We start from the raw sequence: 18,697 nt of genomic DNA, 5'->3' as shown, positions 1-18,697 counted from the left end.
TGTATTAAACCTTGAGTTGTTTCCGCGGAGCCAGTCGGCAATTTGTCAGCGTGCATTGAATACAAAGCCAGATATATTAATTTTCTTCACTTTATTAAGAATGGAATACAACAGCAGGACAAAAAAAGTCATAAGAACACCAAAAAGGTGAATGACTGATCAAATATCAAAGGGACCAATGACAAAAAAGAGTGACATTCTACCCATCGTGTAAATATAGCCGTGCAAAGACCAAAAGAATTAAGCAAATCAGTTACAATCAAGTGGTTATCTCCAGAAAGTCCTTTGTCAGCCAACCCACATGATGTATGTCGGGGGGACGGACCCATTAGCAGAGAGTGCTCACTGGGGGTGTGGGAGTCTATTAGATTGGACAAGGTCCAACTATTGATCGGGGATCAGCCAATAACACACGTCACAATATTTACAATACAGAGATTAGAGGCAATCAAATGATTAATTTTGTTACTGATTGATTGTTGGACTTGTTGGCGTAGAAAAGTGATGTTACGTCGGCTCTCCGAGGTGTCGTTAAGAAAAAGAAAAGCATATTCACTAGCGAATGATTCATAATAAATAGTAACATTACACAAACATAGTAGTAAGTATTAGAAAAGAAGCATGTCAGTAGAATCAGCTATTCAGGTGCTCTATGGTGAAATTAACAGCTACGGTAACAGCACACGAACAAAAGAAGCTCAGGGTGGGGGGGGTGGGGGGGGGGGGTTACGGGGGGGTACTAGACACTACCTTGTATCATTTACATCTGTGCTTTGTAAACAGAATATGACATTGGGAGTTCTTTCTCAAGTTGAACAAACTGACCAAAACAAAGTGGCTGAGTACTTCTCAAAGTTTCTGTCTGAAATGCAGACACACACACACACACACACACACACACACACACACACACACACACACACACACACACACACACACACACACACACACACACACACACACACACACACACACACACACACACGGAGGATTTACTGTTCCTTGCTATGAACGGCGGGAGGTGTGTTAGGAGAGTTACAGTTAGTGTTCACATGGACCTCGGTAAAGAGAAGTGGGGGAACGAAAAAAAACCCAAACCAGAACAGGAAGCATGGAGGAACACCCAAACTCAATGACGTATTTAATGAGATCCACTGTATGACAGAAGGAGGAAACCTTGGTTATCTGCAGGGAGTAAAGCTAAGCAGAGAGCGCGGTCAGAAGCCGGGGAGCGCGAGTGACGTGAACTACTGTCCTTCTGTCTGGGCCGGGGTTAGCACCTAGGCACTGCAGATATGTGGTATTATTTGGTTCAGTAGTAGCTGTGTGCGTCCTCCCTGGCCTTGTGTCCCTCCCCTCCGTGTCTCCTGTGTCCACGGTGCTCGTGACGCTGATTGTGGTGATGGCGTCGGTACCGGTGCGACCGGCGGGCTGGAAGACAGAAGAAAACAAAGTGAGTTTCAATGGGCACAATATGAAACTCAGGCCCTGCCACTATTACTGGTACAATCAGTAGGATGTTGTATAAATGAGCTATTTGTTTAGCTGATTCATTGCATAAACAAAGCCTGACTTTAGAACTGCCTGACTTAGTTTTTTTGTTGTTTTTAAGGTTATACTGATTAAATTTGACAAAAATAATCAGCATCTGTTAGCTAAGATTCTATCAAAACTACTGCACGGATTTTGTCAAAAAGATATTCGGCCATGAAAGGTTCCATTCAATTCTGGAGGTGTTTTTTTTTCTTCCTGAGTCCAGGTCAACCTTCGGTGGACGTCAGGAATCTCCAATTGCACTTGTTTCTCAGTGTTTTCAATTATTTTTGTGACCTTGAGGTTATATTGGACTTCCCACAGGAAAAGAGTATTTAATAGAAAGGAATCTGTATTAAGATGCTTTCCAGATGAAAATGGAATGCACAAGTTTAAAAAAAAAAATGGTATGTTTATGCTGTAAATATAGCCCTTTTATCAGTGGACAATGTCTCGGTCTCTATGTATATCTGATTAATGTTTAGTATGAAAAAGTACCGTGAAACTTTAACCCTGACCCCACGTTGACAATCAGCCAATAGAGCTGTGGACTCAAGTTTGCACTTGTTGTTTAAAGTAGCTTCATTAGTGAGTCGGTAATAGAAAGATGATAAGAAATTTGATGGAGGAAAAAAAAAAAGATGCAAATTCTATTTAACATAGCTCCCTGGCTGGGCGTCATTTAGTTAACCTGGAGCCCTCCCAGGAGCTTCTCGACTGCTCCCCGCACTTTGGCTTGATTGCAATTCCACTGATTTAAATAAAGAAATAACATAATACCATTTCACGGCTGCATTAACTGCGTCTAGTAAGTATCTGACAATTTAAAATGAAAAATAGACTACGTTTTACAAAGAAAATTGATTGCAATAATAATCTTTAAAAACGAGATAACTGGTGGAGCAGTGTGATATCGGCTCATAATGACAATAACTATGACAACTATATTTATGGAGGCCGGAAAGTAACTGCAGCAGAATGAAAACAAGAAAGAGCAAAGGGGTGGTGGTGGTGTTGGTATGGGTGGTGGTGGTATGGGTGGTGTTGGTATGGGTGGTGGTGTTTGTATGGGTGGTGGTGGTGGTGGTGGTGTTGGTATGGGTGGTGGTGGTGGTGGTGGTGGTGTTGGTATGGGTGGTGGTGGTGGTGGTGGTATGGGTGGTGTTGGTATGGGTGGTGGTGGTATGGGTGGTGTTGGTATGGGTGGTGGTGGTGGTGGTGGTGTTGGTATGGGTGGTGGTGGTGGTGGTGGTGGTGGTGGTGTTGGTATGGGTGGTGGTGGTGGTGGTGGTGGTGGTGTTGGTATGGGTGGTGGTGGTGGTGGTGGTGGTGGTGTTGGTATGGGTGGTGGTGGTGGTGGTGGTATGGGTGGTGTTGGTATGGGTGGTGGTGGTGGTGGTGGTGTTGGTATGGGTGGTGGTGATGGTGGTGGTGGTATGGGTGGTGTTGGTATGGGTGGTGGTGGTCTTTGAATGCTTCCCGGCGGTTTGAAACAAACACTCACACTTTGTGCAGATGATGCGGGGTCGCTCCCAGGTCCCGTCGGCCCGGCAGCGCGCGGTGGGAATGTGGCGCTGGTAGAAACCCTCGGAGCACTGGTAGCGCACCACGGAGTGGATGTCATAGTGCGATCTCCGTCGGCCTATCAAGTGGGCGTTCTCCACCGCGGGCGGGGTGCTGCACAACACTGGCAAAAAAAAACATACAAAAGTATCTTACAACGGCTGCGACTCACTTATTTCAAGTCGATTCAAGAGACACAACACAGGATGTATTTCTATGTTTTCGACACGTTTCACTGAATCGGAAGAGAAATATTTGAATGTTTAAAATAAGATTGACACCTCTGGTCCCAGTGCATATTTAGAATTCTATTATGAGCCTTAGTGGTGGGCACCCTTGTCTCACAACATCAAGGCTTCGTGGGCTTTTCTCGCGTCTTCACCTTAAAATATTCATTTGTATGTGTGTGTGTGTGTGTGTGTGTTTGTCCCATGATGGACCCAGGATGTGTCCAGATGTAATCTGCCTTCACCCATAGTGTCTTCAGGATGAGCTCCAGCCCCCCGTGACCCCATGTTGGGTAAACAGGTTTAGTACAGCTGGACGGATGAGTAGTGAGTGTCAGAAAATATACATCTATAATCAAGACGCAAACGTCCTCTGGGTGGCAGCGTTGTCACTGCATCAGATGACTGAGCGAGCCCATGTGTTCAGTAAACTGGGAGCTGCCAACCAAACCATGGAGCCACACTCCCCCCCCCCAACCCAGTCCTCCTAGGTCAGTCTCCTTGACCTTTACCTTCACCCAACCTCCCACTCCGTAACCCTGGATACCTTTATCACACTCGTCCTCATCAACCTCACCCTGGAAGATCTCACTATATTCACACTCAGCTGGGCTGAATCCAAGAGGCAAAGTCGTTGGAATGCGTCAAGTTGGGGGGAAAAAAAGAAAAGAAAAGAAGAAAAAGTCTCGTGGAATTTCACTTGGACAAGGTAATAATTGGCAATAACTGTTGCGTCTTGCCTGGACAAGTGTAAGTGGGGCCGGAGGAAAAAGAGACGCCAGGAAGAGGAAGATTGAGATTGATATTACACTGGAAAATCAATACAGGTCTGAGAGTGAATAACAATATCCACCCTCACTCTGTGCTTGTTGTTGGATTTTTGCAGCACCTGCTGCCGCCGCCGCCGCCTTTCATTTAGAAAAAAACAAAAAAACAAAGCAAGTGATGTGAAGCAGCAAATGAAGTCAGTCGACTACTGATGACTGGTGTGAGAGGGATCTTTAATACATGAACAGCTAAAGCACTGATGAAGAGCGGTGATGACTAATTGTTGGCCAGCTGGTCGGGGGGGAACAAACACGTGATGGAGACTGCATGAGGACACGCCGAATCCCTGCATGTGATGTGATTATTAAGCTTGGAAGAGGGTGTGATAAAACAGTAGAGATGAGTTTGTCAAGTAGAGAATTAAAACAAGTTAGCGTTTACGAGGAAATCTGCTGAATCGGGAGATCCGGAAGTGGAACTCGCAGGCCACGCCCCCTCACAGCAGCCACACTTCTGTGAAGCGACGTTTTAACTTTTCAACTGCACACCTTGTTTCTCGTCCTCCTGTGCGTTCAGAAATACATTTGGCTGAACTGTTTCAGTCGTAAAAGAGAACGTTTGCGTCCGAGCCGCCATGTCGGTCCGGTTACAACCACGGGAGCTGACAGCTTCGAGCGATGCGTTCATGGGCATCACGTAAAGCTGCGCTCCGACATGTTGATGAGCTCCGGGGCTCATACAGTAGCGAGGGTTCGGGTTAACACTCCTAAAGAAACTCAAACAATTATTCAACGGCAGTCTCCAGACTCTCCCAACAAGATACATGGCAGCGCATCCGTTGTTTATGTTGGAAACAGAAACACGGAGAAAACGATGACAACTCGGACTGCGGAGCTGTCTGAGGTTCTGAAACCACTCCTGCAGCGTGTCGCCACCCCAAATTCACATAACAGCGACAGTCAAAACCTTTACAACAATACGCTTATGCACTTATTCAAATTGTGCAGCACCTCTTCCTCTTAATTCATCCAAATCCTTCCTTTTGTACCATTCACTGTGGAAAAGCACCGACAGTGATCTGAGCTTTTCTTTGCTGAAGGTCTGGTAGCTCAGGTTTTGGTCTCACATCTATTAAAAGCTGCTGTTTTCCCTCTAAAGAAAGTTGAGAAATTGTCTTTATCGTCGGTGACGTCTGGGAGGGGGTGTGGCCTTTTGGAGGGGGTGTGGCCTTTGGGAGGGGGTGTGGCCTTCACGGTAAGACAGAGCAGGAGTGAGTGGTTGTGCGGGTGAGATAAAACCTCCCTCGGGCCCACAGGGGGATTCGCCGCACACAGAATAAGGGCCACAATTATACAACGACATTTCACGTGACATTTATCATTTTTGCATTTTCATTTCAGAAAAGTGTCATATTTATACGGCAACCTTTTTGAAAACAATGAGAGCACATGCACAATAGAACAATAGCCTACAGTATATACAGTAAACCAACAATGGTGACAAAGTTGGATCGTAACTACGGAGACTCTCAACTATAAAACTACCAAGTCCACTGTTACCATGGAGACAGAGCATTTTTGAAAAGTTCCATCTTGGGAGCAGTTTCCAAAAAGTTGTACTTTCAGTTGCGACAAACATCATGTCTTTTTTTATTTTATTTTTTTTAAAGCGATCAGGCCAGAATAATAGTAATAAACTACATTTGATGTGTCGTGTATTGGCTCTTGATAAAAATCATCAGATCACGCCATGTGACTGCAGCTTCGCTCAGTTAGGAAACCTTCCGACCTGCTTTTATTACAAGTCTTCTCCTGCCTGCCCGGTTGCATTTAATTTGGCAGTGTGAGCGTACCTGTGCCTTTCCTGCAGATGTAGGGCAGATTGTAGTTGCAGGGCACGTCGTTCCACTTGCCGTCCTCATGGGCGATGGTCACCACGCAGTCCTCCCCGCCTGCAAAGAAGTTATCCGGCTGGCTCTCCCTCCAGTTCTCATAAACCTGCGTGGCAGCAAGCGACAGGGTTCACTCTCTTTTATTTGTCACGTTTCAGGCGGACTCGTCTTGGATTAAAGCTGAGATTACTTTGTGTGAAAGGAATGGGCAGATTTCAACATGTTCACTTTGTACTCCACTGAGACACCAAAAAGATACCCAGATATCTAAAAGGAGCATGCAAGAGGTTAAAAAAAAATAGAAAAACAGTTAAATAGTATTTGAGGTAACACTTGTTTGTATTACTTTTGTATATAGAATGTATTGTTCATCATCACACATCTATGGAATTGTTTAATGTTTTGTATTGTTTATCTGCACTACCTTAAATTAAAAAAAACATTTTAAAAAAGGAACATAAAAAAAAAAAAAAAAAAACATTGGTCCAAGGAAAGAGCCTTGTGGGACTCCAAAAATGTATTTTCCTCTCATTACCTCTGATAACATAATGCGTACTTCTATCATGCTGCTCACCCAGGTAATTTCTTCTGCATTACTACTTTGTACCACAAGGTGGTGGATGAAGTCATTAAAAAAAAAAAAAGAAGTAGATTTGGGAATTTTTAGTTAAATCTTTTGACGACTACACAGAGATGTAGCCTCCGTGATCAGTTTACACCAGGCCTATTCAACTGGCGGCATGACATCAGACCGGCCCGCAGATCAGTTCTGTTTACTTTTTTTTTTTAGTTCAGATGTTTCAAATATGTGTTTATGGGGCTGTAACAGCCTTTGTTCCAAAACAACAGTATGATGTGTATAAAGTCAGTGATTTGTACTTTTTTGCCATGTACCACAATAAAACACTTTTGAATGTGGCAGAGCATTGTGTCAGGTTGAGATCAGGAATAATAGCTCAGGGAATTGTCCGGCCCCCGGGTCCATAGCTTTCTGAAAATGTGGCCCTCCCAAAAACCTAGTTGAATAGTCCTGGTCTACACCATTTCCCGACCAACACTTATTCATGACTGCTGTAAAACCACAGCTAAAATGACTCAATACTGCCCCCGATGTCCAAGCGAAAAAAAGGCATTTGATTTTCATAAAATAAAATATATGTCAGCCCCCCCCCCCCCCCCCCCCCCCCCCGTTCATCTTATCTTATTCCTGTTTTCCGTGACAGATACTCTTAATAAAAGCTTTTTCTGGGCATTTGTGAAACATGGGATGTGGAAATGACTCAAATAAAAAAGTGAATTAGAATTCTAAAATAAAAGCCGACCAGGTCATTGCCATCAGTCCACTGGAAGTCTTCCTCCACCGTGCGATCGTTCAGACCGATCCAGGCGTTGTCATGGCCCAGACCTGAAGCACACAGCAGTATACCAATTACTGAACGTACTCTTCATTCACATCTGCTTATTTGTGCACCAACTCATAAACACATCTCTGTATTCTGTGCTTAATTCTTCTCTGTTTCTTTTTTTTAATAAGATTCACTTTTAATTGTGCCTTCCTCTCAGTCTAACTGTATTATCATGCAGTTTCTGTCGTATTTGTTTGGTTATGGTTAAGTAGGCATCCCTCAGATAGAGAAAACAAAATCCGCTCAAAAAATTGGCCTGGATCACACTTCAGGTCACATTTTTAAAAGAAGTAGTGGAGTTAATTAACCAGTTGCTGAAAATAAAGCTTTTTTTTTTCATAATGTTGTATTCATGGGTACTTTTTTAATAATATATTTCTCTGGGTATGTGGAAATCAACATTTCTTCACAGTGGTGTAACTATTTGTATACTTTATCCACAACATGTTTTGTATATAGAAAAATTACACAGGTAAGTTAGATGACAGTGCAACATTGCAAACTGTTTAGTTTGTGGGGCTACAGAAGAGGTCACTAACTGTATACTTGAAAAACAACACTTCCACTCATACTTGAGTACAATTAAATCAGGTTTATAGTAGTTGAGCTGGAATACAGCTTCTCGGTAGTGCTTCCAGCTCTGTGCAGGAGTTTCAGAGGACAGTGGGTCCAAGGTGCCGGGGCGGACGCACCGTTAATGAACTCCTGCTCCATGGTGGAGGTGATGCTGCTCAGGTGGGCGCTGTGCTCTCTGCAGTCCTTCTCCGCATCCTCCCAGGTGTGTCTGTGGCTAAAGTACCTGCCGAGATCAAAGAGAACATTTTTATACACCATGCGGACGGCGCTAAATGCTACAGAGCCGTACAGAACGGTCAGAATGTCACCGATGTTTTGAGGGTGGAAAAGATTAGTGTCGGTAAATGAGACACACGTGACTGCAGGTACATTTGTTGTGAGGTAAATACTCAAAAAGAGTCCAATTTTACTTTCCTTCTCTTTATATTCCGTTCTGTTGTTGTTGTTGTTGTTGCAATAAATCATGTTTACAAAAGGAATCAGAAGAGGATAAAAAGCCAGAGTTATAAAAACATTATTACACTAACAATTCAATTCGCTGTAATATTTATAGTAAAAGAGAGAACGTTCTTTCATAATTTATTGAAAACAGATTAAACCACATAGTTTCAATCTGTCACATATTTTGCTTTAGTCTGTATAAATTTAGCTCATAAGTCATAAAATCAAAGCAACGAGATCTAATATTATAAAATATTTCACTATTCCACGATCTGCTTATCGTAAAACTGTTTTAAATGCTAGAAACCTTTTAGTTTATATGTGATTAGATGCACCTATACATTATTAAGTATAGAATATTTTATTATTTTCAATATTTAAAACAGACCCGGAAGTAAACGAAACTGCGTTAATGAACGAGTTAAACTTTTCAAATCAATTAATTAAATGAACGCGTTATTTTTTTGACAGCGCTCATTTTTATTCAAAGCAAATTTGTCCAAATGTGACAAAGTAGCAGTGAGGATGTCGTCGTGTCTCGTCTTGTCGTCTTTATCACCAGCAGCTGGTTTATCACCCAAACCTACAAGTTACCCAGCTCACTCCAGCCAGTTTAGTTCTGTTCTTCTACTTTCCACCACAAACAATCAACTGGTAAAGTTAACACAATAATATCTCAATATCCAACTCATCACTTCCACTTCCCATATTCTGGTGAGAGTCCAACTTTTTTTTTTTGTCCTCCTGTGCCGTTCCAAAGACAAACCCGTGACTCTTCCAATCTTCTCCTATCAGGCGTTCTTGCACTTGACTTGAAGTGCGACATTTCCCCGGCTGAAACTCCTTCTTGTTTTTGCATCTCCAGAAAACTAATCCTTCCTGAGTGGCCTTGCAGCGTAGCTTTATGTTCCTACCTGTAGCAGTGACCGTGAAACTTCCTCCAGCCGTGCTCGCAACCTTCGATGTCTGCAAAGAAAAGAGGAGTGGATATTTTATTTATGTGAAAAAAAAAAACATTAAAATGAAATAAAAAAAATACAGCCATGATGAAAAAGAAATCAGACGTGTTCCATCTCATTTGGCAAATAGAGTTGAAAACTGTATGACTTTGACATTTAGAGTCGCTCAAAAGCATGAACTGTAATTATTCAGCCTCATTTTGGATTCAGGGCACACGTGGCCCGCTTTCTGCACTATTGGTATTCATTAATAACACCAAGGCCTGTGGAATCATTTATAACAGCAAAGGTTAGATATTCATTAATCCTCATTACCAGCAGAGCACAACAAAGACACACCAACGCAAGCGTCAGGGGGAGAGACGGGGATTTGGAGGTGGTTGAATTCAGCATGGTGATGAATCAGTGTGTGTGTGTGTGTGAGTGTGTGTGTGTGTGAGTGTGGTATTGTTGGGTTAATTACTGCCATGTGACACACACACACACGTGTACGTCCTACCTTTGTGCTCAGAGTCAAACTGCACGCGCTCATGAAACTGAATGTGCTGAGTTACACGGCGCTGACCCTGTTTTAGTGTCCTGATTGCCGCCGCGCTCCTCTCTGATGCCAAACATGGATTTCCAGACAGCCTGCCTTTTAAAAAAAATGTTTTACCTTATTCGACTGATTGCATCAAACTGTTTTAGATGCAGTGTAGACTTATAGCCCAGTTTATATTTAGGAGAAAAGCCCCACATCAGTCGGCTGATTTCTCTGACGCCTATTGACCTTATTTCACTTAGTTTAGCATAAAACATGAATATAAGATTTTTTTTTGGACAGAGCCTGCTGTCTCAGTTCTTTCCTTTCCTTCAATTAAGTCACCATTTGGATTTTTGGGGTGGGCTCAACCCTACCCCCACTTGAAACAACTACTTCCTATAATAAGGGCGTTTATTTAACTCAGAATGTATTTAAAACGGATTATAGTGACTTATTTGCTATTTGCACGTTGTACGTTGAACTTAATTTAACAACATGAGAGGGTTAATTAATTAAATCCCCGTCCTTATTCTGTGTAATAATATCCTCTCAGGAAAAAAAAAAAAAAAACAAGGAGGGAGTTTGCAGACACTTTGAACCTCTGTTGGGAGAATTGCTTGCAGGCCTCATTTAGATGAGATTTTATTGCACATGCTGCAACTCTTTTCAGGCGCGGTTCCAAAAATAAAATCAAACACTAATGAGATCTGTGGTGGAGCGGCCGGGGCGACCTGGCCAGAGTGCATCCGGCCCAAAGTCCAGTTTTAGCTTCAACTTCACTTGGGCTTCAAACTCATGTACGTAGCGCCCACCCATCTGATCAACAAATACAAATCGTGTACAAGAGCCACGCAACACATATTCCTGCCATGAGTTTCAAGCTGTCCTGCTAATAAACAGGTGGCGACGATGCCCAAAAAACTCTTGGCTATGTAATGCTACTTCATCCAGCCTGCTAATACGCGGAGCAGCGTTTGGCCGGAAACCCCTTCATGCCATGAGTCGGATGTTGCGTAATTTCAAATTTCAAATTTTTCCCGTGTGCATTTCTCCAAAGCGATTCGCTCGTTCAAGGTTTCTGAAAGGAAGGCAATGTGTGAACACGTTCATATCCCAGGTCCTGAATGGACTGCTGCATACGATACACCAGGGGCGTCAAACTGATTTCAGTTGAGGGGCCACATCAACCTGACCTGACCTCTGGAGGGCCAACAAGTCAAACATCACATATTAAACTGCAGATACGGACAAATGCAAAGTCTTTCCTTCTTTTGATTCTTTTGTAACTGCAAGAATTTGCTTTTGAGTTTACGTGTCTAAAGTATCACTTCACATAAGTTGGACTCGTTTTATTGTGAAAGGTGTTGCTCATGTGACCTCCACAGATGCATTAATGTCGGGGGTCAAATTCTGACCAAGGGTGGTTTTCAATGTCATTTTTGCCAATCTGGTGTTTTTAGATCAGCTTCTGTTAGTTTTCATATTTATACTTAAAAAAAAAAAAATCACATGGCAGCCGGATTAGATGGTCTGGTGGGCCGGTTCTGGCCCCCGGGCCGCATGTTTGACACTGCGATACACGCTTCAGATCAAACACTGGAAGCTCATACTTACACTTTGTCTCACTGACTGCAGACACATTGGGGAATTTCAGTGTGTAAACTGTCTAATAAAAAAACGCGCAAATAGTAACTGATGCTTGCAAAGTTTTGTGTGCGTGTGTGTGTGTGTGTGTGTGTGTGTGTGTGTGTGTGTGTGTGTGTGTGTGTGTGTGTGTGTGTGTGTGTGTGTGTGTGTGTGTGTGTGTGTGTGTGTGTGTGTGTGTGTGTGTGTGTGTGTGTGTGAGCTGTATTCAGTCAGTAACTCTCTGCAGGCGCAGCCCTCTGACACTGACGCGATAGCGGCCCCGTGTTATGACACATCGCAGTAACAGACGCTGCACACTGATCAGGATTATTTCCACCACTGCAGTTTTAGCACCAACAAGCCTTCAGCAGACGAATAGGAATCTTAAGTTCAGCACAATGGCTGCACAGCAGGGGGCCTTTTGTAATGAGACTGGGTTGGGGGGGGGATGGATTTTCCCCCCGATGAGAATAAGATGTGTTAAAACTAGTGCTGTAAAAAATAACGCGTTATTTAATTAATTGAGTTGACACGTTTAACTCGTTGTTAATGTAACGTAATTAACGTAGTGGAACAATATTAAGGTACAAAGTTTCCCGAAGGCTGATTGAGAAAGTGAAAGTTATTAGCTTGACTTTGTAAAGCACAAGCACAGAATTAGTCTGGGAGAGAAACAGCTTCACGCGAAGCTAAAAGCATGTTATAAAGATAGTCTTTGTTTAATTTAAATATAGTCTCAGTGTGTTGAGTCGACATTAATTACGTGGTTTTCCCCTCAAATAAATATCATTACAAGCTTCAGTCTTCAGGAGAAAAACAATGCGATAAATCGCAGTTAATTACAGAAAATTCTGAAATTAATTTGTTGTTTTTTTTTAATCGGTTGACAGCACCAGTTAAAATTGATATTTCATTCTGTTAAAACACAACTTACAAGTGAATGTTATGTCCATTAAATAAAGGTCCTCACCTGTCCAGATGAACCTGCCCTCACCTGTCCAGATGAACCTGCCCTCACCTGTCCAGGTGTACCTGCCCTCACCTGTCCAGATGAACCTGCCCTCACCTGTCCAGCTGTAACCTGCCCTCACCTGTCCAGGTGTAACCTGCCCTCACCTGTCCTGATGAACCTGCCCTCACCTGTCCAGGTGTAACCTGCCCTCACCTGTCCAGATGAACCTGCCCTCACCTGTCCAGGTTAACCTGCCCTCACCTGTCCAGGTGTACCTGCCCTCACCTGTCCAGATGAACCTGCCCTCACCTGTCCCGATGAACCTGCCCTCACCTGTCCAGGTTAACCTGCCCTCACCTGTCCAGATGAACCTGCCCTCACCTGTCCAGGTTAACCTGCCCTCACCTGTCCAGGTGTACCTGCCCTCACCTGTCCAGATGAACCTGCCCTCACCTGTCCAGGTTAACCTGCCCTCACCTGTCCAGATGAACCTGCCCTCACCTGTCCAGGTGTACCTGCCCTCACCTGTCCAGATGAACCTGCCCTCACCTGTCCAGGTTAACCTGCCCTCACCTGTCCAGGTGTACCTGCCCTTGCCCATAGCTGTGATCTGGATCAGGGGTTGTACATCCCTTAGATAGTGTAAGAGGTGCATCAGATGCATAACAATTAAAAATGAATAAATTAAAGAGCAAGAGATCCAGGGTGAGGATGATATGCTACTTTACAATGCAATGTGGGTTTTCCAGTCAAAGTAAAAGCCTGTACCTACATTCTGTAAATGAATACCATTTATTGTTAACAGGAAATCAGATGAGGGAACACAAACCCCCCCCCCCCGTCATTTGAGTAAGACACAAATAAATGTATGACCAGAATACACGTCGCAGATGCAACAGAAGCAGAGAATACATATGTGTCACGCATATTTTGATTTGAAAAATACTTGTATGATGTGGTGACCTTTATATCCCCCATGCAACAGGCACATTTCACACACAGGCCGTCACACTGAATTTATTAGCTCTCCACAGTCTTGTAGCACTTTATATGTACACAGAAGGCTCGGTGATGTGTGTGAGTGTGTGTGCGTGTGTGTGTGTGTGTGTGTGTGTGTGTGTCTCACCTTTCTCACATGTGTCTCCTCCGTAGCTCGGCAGGCAAAGGCAGAGGAATGAATCGATCTTGTCGATGCACGTCCCTCCATTTTCACAAGGCTCCGACTGGCAGTCATCAACGTCTGCGGGGAAGTGAAAGAGCTCAGAGAACAGACGGGCTGCAGATCTCATTAGGGTTCAAATTAAAAAGGACGTATTGTGCTGAAGTGGTGTTTTTCTATAAAGACAGGGGGGTGGGGGGGGTTGCTGCCATTCAATACCGACAAAAGATGAGCTGGTTATTAGTCCTGTTTTCAACACTGAAGTGTGTCCATGTTGGTGAGCACATTATCATAATTCAAACAGGGCGTGAGGAGAATGCAGACAACCTCATTTGCCTCACATTCCTTATTTATCCTCATCCGCTCACGAAGGAAGACACCCTAAAAGCTTTTCAAGTGTTATTACACTCTCCTCCCCGCGCTCACAGAGCTTAAGGCCGACTTTATATACATCTAATCTCTTCCTTTGTCCCCGAACGTTGTCTCCATTTACAAACAGCTGCACGAGGAAGAAAACGCCGCCTGCGGTTTTACATTGCTTTCCCATTTTAATGCTGTTAGAGAGCAGACATAAATTTGGTGGATGTGTCAGCGGAGAGGCTGATCCTGACCAGGAGGGAAGAAATAGGAGCTTCAGCTTGTATTCTGGCAGACGCCCCTCCTGCTGAAGAGGCCTGAAGCAGCGACACAAACACTCCTCGCTGGAAGGCAGCTGCTCGGCAGTTCTCTGCGGCTCTCTAACCTCAGTGTGTGAGACAGAGCCAGCGAAAAGAAACATTCCTCTTCGGAAATCAATAGAGTATCATTTCATCATTGTGAAAGGGCACCATATTATCTCCTTTTACCACCGGGCGGTTCTTCTTTTTGGTGGGGGTGGGGGTAACAGAGACACCCCGGGATGAAAGAAATCTATTAAAACTCGTAGCCAGACTACAGAGCCAGCTCAAACTTACTTTAAAGGCTTTCCTCACATCTGAACGGCTGCTTAGTTGCAAGCAAGGAGCTGAAAGCGGTGAAAAAGGTCAGCGCTTGCGAAGCGCTAAATGTGTCAGAGAGAGCGAACCAGGGCGACCTTTAGCCTCGTCCAGAACACCCACGTTTCAGGCTGTCATCACCTGGAGAGCTGCGGCTGCAAGAAAGCTTCAATTCCAACCAACTTGTGGTTGGCGGGCAGGAGTTACTTTTAGGTGCTGGAGTATTGGAGCCAAATAGGAAAGAAATCAGAGTGCCAGGCAACACCAAGAAGACAGCTTGGCTCTGGTTGTTGGCACATTGTAGACCTGGTTTTAGGATCCTCCTTTTAAAGTGAGGAATTTGTGTACATGACTGGATGTAGCACTTGATATGAAGGTGGTCTGAGGTCCTGGGCCAGCGACATGCAGAACTCCATTCAAAACAAAAAGGCCTTTGTGAGTAAACTGGTTAACTTTCTCTCTTTCCTGTCACTTCTCTGTTGAAAACACTAGTTTTTAAATTCCCCTTTTTGAATTGACTATATTCTGTCATCATCTCATTTTCCATTTTGGGACTTCAACACTATAATTCAGATTATTTATTTACTCGGAGCACCTGAGAAAATTCCTTTCAATGTAGTGTCGCAGCCCTATGATGTTCAATAAGTTCAGCTTTATAAAATGATGTTAACGGAAAATAAAAAGTTGAAAGTGCGTGTGGTGTACCGGGAGGTTGATCTGGTCGGGGGGCTGGAGGGGTTGTGTTGGAGGGAGCCGCAGTGTGGCGATAGCTCAGTGGAGTGCAGTGGAACATTGTTCTATGTTTATTTTTCTACGTTTTTCTGATTTCACCTGACGAATGAATGTTCGTGTTTGTGGTTGTGGTTGTGTATCTCTCTGCGTTTGCCATGTGATGGACTGGAGACTTGTTCAGGATCTATTCTGCCCCCTTGACTTTCTATGGATTGATAGATCGTCATTTATTTGTTCTTTTGGACGGGACAGTGCATATTAATGAACAACCGATCTCCTAATCTAGGCCAGATTGAGCACAAGGCTAATTTCCATCCACTGTCCCAAATGGACAGATGTTTCAGCATGTTGAACAGCATACAGGTGCTTTAAATGCAGTGTGAACGTCAATGAGGACGTCGCGTCGGTGCTTGAGTCTTGAGGGAGGAACAGTGGTGAATAGTTAGAACTCTCCAGAAACCTGATATAAACCCCGAGACAAGCCGTTGTAAAACTCTGAACCCTCTCTGACCTAATTATGAGCAGTGTGACATGAAGTGATCTGAAGATTTGTGAGTTCACAGTTTAGCGCACACATGCGTCTCTCTCACTCTCTCCATTAAAATCAGCGCTGCTCTTTGTTGTTCGGTGTAAAACACTCTGATCCTTTGTCCCTCTCATCCATTATGCAGCGGGGAAGCTGCTCCTCAGAGGGATAATACTGCGGATTCGGCAAATCCATAACAAAGCCTCGCCGCATTCTCACACATCTGCTGCTGGCTGTCAGTGTGGTCGTCAGCGTGTCCCGCCGTCTGTCGCTCGCCGGTCACGCTCAACACGCAAAGACTTCGCGAGCGCGGGATGTTCACAGGCCGAGTGGGACGGCGAATACAGACGAGCCGGGCGACTTCGCCCGCTTCATTTATTCATGAAGTGTTAAGCTCCTTAAGGAATGGCTGCTTAATGAGCTGAGCATGTGTTAAGGAACAAATTAGGCACCTCGGGGCAGATTTAGAACTTGGTGTCAGAAGTGTGAGACGACCTGTGCAAAGGTGGGCCACCGGGGGTCTCCAGCTGGGGGGGGGGGGGGGGGGGGGGGGGGGGGGGGGGGGACCAGCTCTATGTGGGAACCACTGGAGTTTGGGACGTGAACGGAGGAGTGCATGTGCTTAAGACTGTTTCTCAACATTCGACAAAAACATCACGTCAAGGCAGACGTGTATTACTATTCAAAGAACTATAATCTGGCTTTCTGACACTACTACACTACACCACAGTGATAAAGACAAACTTCCAAAGGGGGGAAACTACGTGCAGAGGAATGACTGATCTAGAGCATTTTGACAGAAGAAGTTTTTGTTTGCTTCATGTCCAGACGGTCGCCGCCTTCCGCTGGGCGAGGACGAGCTCCAGACTATGATACAGAGAGCAAAAAGCAGTGGAGGAAACTCTGGAGGCCTCGCGAACCTGAAACGTTCATGACTGTGTAATTTGGATGGTGGAGACTACTGATGACCTGTGGGGGCAGTGTTGAGCATTATAGCTCATGTGTGACCAGAGAAAGAAACAAAGAAAAGACAGAACCAAGGAGCCTTTGGGTGCTTCTGAATTGTCCCTCCTGCTGATCCACTGTTCCTTCACCCCGAGGATGACATTAAGGAAAGGTGTTAGAAGATTTCCTCAAGGAGTTAGTGAAAGGTGATCATGTTGTTGTGATCGTTGGACCACACTTCCACGAGGCGACGTAACAATAATCTGCTGGCGGCGAAGGTTAGTGACGTCTGCCGTTGTGAACAAAAGTACACATTTCCAAAAAATGCACTACAAAAAGCGCATTTCTCACACTTTCCCCTGTGTTTCTAACTGCTGATGTGATCTCAAATGTCACAAGGTTTGAATGTAAATGAAAGGAAAAGAGGCTGCCAGGCGACAAGGAACAGTTGAATAAAGAACCAATCACACTGAGACCAGGCTGCACAAAACCTTTACTTTACCCTGTTCATTTCACAACATCCCCACAACGTTGCTAGTTGGGACCTGGGTTTTAAATTATTTAAAGTTGTTCAAGGCATATTATTGCATCGGTAGTTTGACATGGCCTGCTTTGAGTATGTATGTATGTAATGTGTGTCACAAATTATATGCATAAGGGAAAAAAACAAAACAATGTGCAGCTTTCTTTAGACTGCCGTGTCTTAATCTGGTTTTGATGTCTAACTTTGATGACTTCAGAGGTTTCAAAGCTTCAGGCCACAACATGACCTTTCACTGGTCGGCCCTTAGCCCTTGAAATCATTTTATTACAGATTTTAAATCTAGTTTTAACTACATTTGTACATTTGCAACAGTTGCTGATCTGCTTGATCTCCAGTTGTTGGGGTTTTTTTTGGCGAGTTATTTGAAAGCAGTTAAGGATATCTAAAAGCACACAGCAGAGCACTCGTCTCACGAACAAGTATCACATTTTGATATTTGAGTGGTTCAAAGGGATTAAAGGTTGTGGGAGAAAGCGCGGCATGGAAGAGGTCAGAACGATAATAAGAAAGATTTGGATCACTAATGCCTTCAGCATTCACACAATAACATGGATCCACATCTATCAGCGAACATCCTGCTGCAGGGATATTATTTCTACTGTCCATCCTTTCCTCTGTGAGAAACCAACCTGTGAATGAACCAACTTGAAATAGGTTTTGGTTTGAGATTTCAACAACTTCAATGATAAATGTCTTTTTCTGACACGATGAACCAGAAAGAGGTTTTCACATCTTTAAACTTTTATATTTTTTTTTTTGGGAAAGGTGCAAAAAAAAAAAAAAAATCAATTCAGCTTTAAAATTCATGTCGAACTCCTGAGGTCCACTGGTGTAAAGCTAAAGAAAACACAAACCAGCAGTAGCACCGGCCAATAAGTCATGAAGCACAAACGGATTCCTCTCTTTGTTCATGCAACACTCCTTTAGTTTGTACGAAACAAAATAAAATCAATCTACCTTCGCATGACCCCGACAGTCTGCACATGACCTTTGACCTCAGCCTCCATTCAGCCTCCTCTCTCAGTGTGATGGACAGCTGAGCGGTACGTCGGTGTTCACAGGCCGACACGGGGCGGATTTCATTATGTGTGTGTGTGTGTGTGTGTGTGTGTGTGTGTGTGTGTGTGTGTGTGTGTGTGTGTGTGAGCGTCACCCACCGATCTCACAGTTCTCCCCAGCGTATCCTTGTGGGCAGTAGCAGCTGTAGCCGGTTCCCTGAGGAAGGCACTTCCCTCCATGCAGGCACGGGTTTGTCACGCAGGCCTCCGCCTCGGCTAGCAGAGACAGACGGATGGGGGTGGAGGTGCGTTCGGGAAAAATAAAGCAGTTAGTTAGTGAAACTGTGCAAGAAA

The 18,697-nt window shown here is 44.1% G+C and overlaps 1 protein-coding gene across 1 annotated transcript in view; it reads right to left on the bottom strand.

Moving 5' to 3' along the window:
* Window positions 1-1,273: 1,273 nt before the first annotated feature.
* LOC308135554 (neurocan core protein-like) overlaps window positions 1,274-18,697 on the bottom strand; it is a gene marked incomplete at its 5' end in the record, with an annotated part of 65,507 nt that continues 48,083 nt past the window's right edge. The window contains 8 exons of the mRNA XM_080503606.1: window positions 1,274-1,431; window positions 3,038-3,220; window positions 5,944-6,088; window positions 7,305-7,387; window positions 8,081-8,187; window positions 9,320-9,371; window positions 13,592-13,705; window positions 18,503-18,619. Of these exons, the coding sequence (XP_080359732.1) occupies window positions 1,313-1,431; window positions 3,038-3,220; window positions 5,944-6,088; window positions 7,305-7,387; window positions 8,081-8,187; window positions 9,320-9,371; window positions 13,592-13,705; window positions 18,503-18,619 (920 nt within the window). The 3' untranslated portion in view covers window positions 1,274-1,312. The remainder of the gene's footprint in view (window positions 1,432-3,037; window positions 3,221-5,943; window positions 6,089-7,304; window positions 7,388-8,080; window positions 8,188-9,319; window positions 9,372-13,591; window positions 13,706-18,502; window positions 18,620-18,697) is intronic.

The sequence above is a fragment of the Blennius ocellaris genome, assembly GCF_963422515.1.
Source record: "Blennius ocellaris genome assembly, chromosome: 10".
Lineage (NCBI taxonomy): Eukaryota > Metazoa > Chordata > Actinopteri > Blenniiformes > Blenniidae > Blennius > Blennius ocellaris.
The sequence above is the reverse complement of the archived record's forward strand: the minus strand, read 5'-3'. Positions and strand labels throughout refer to the sequence as shown.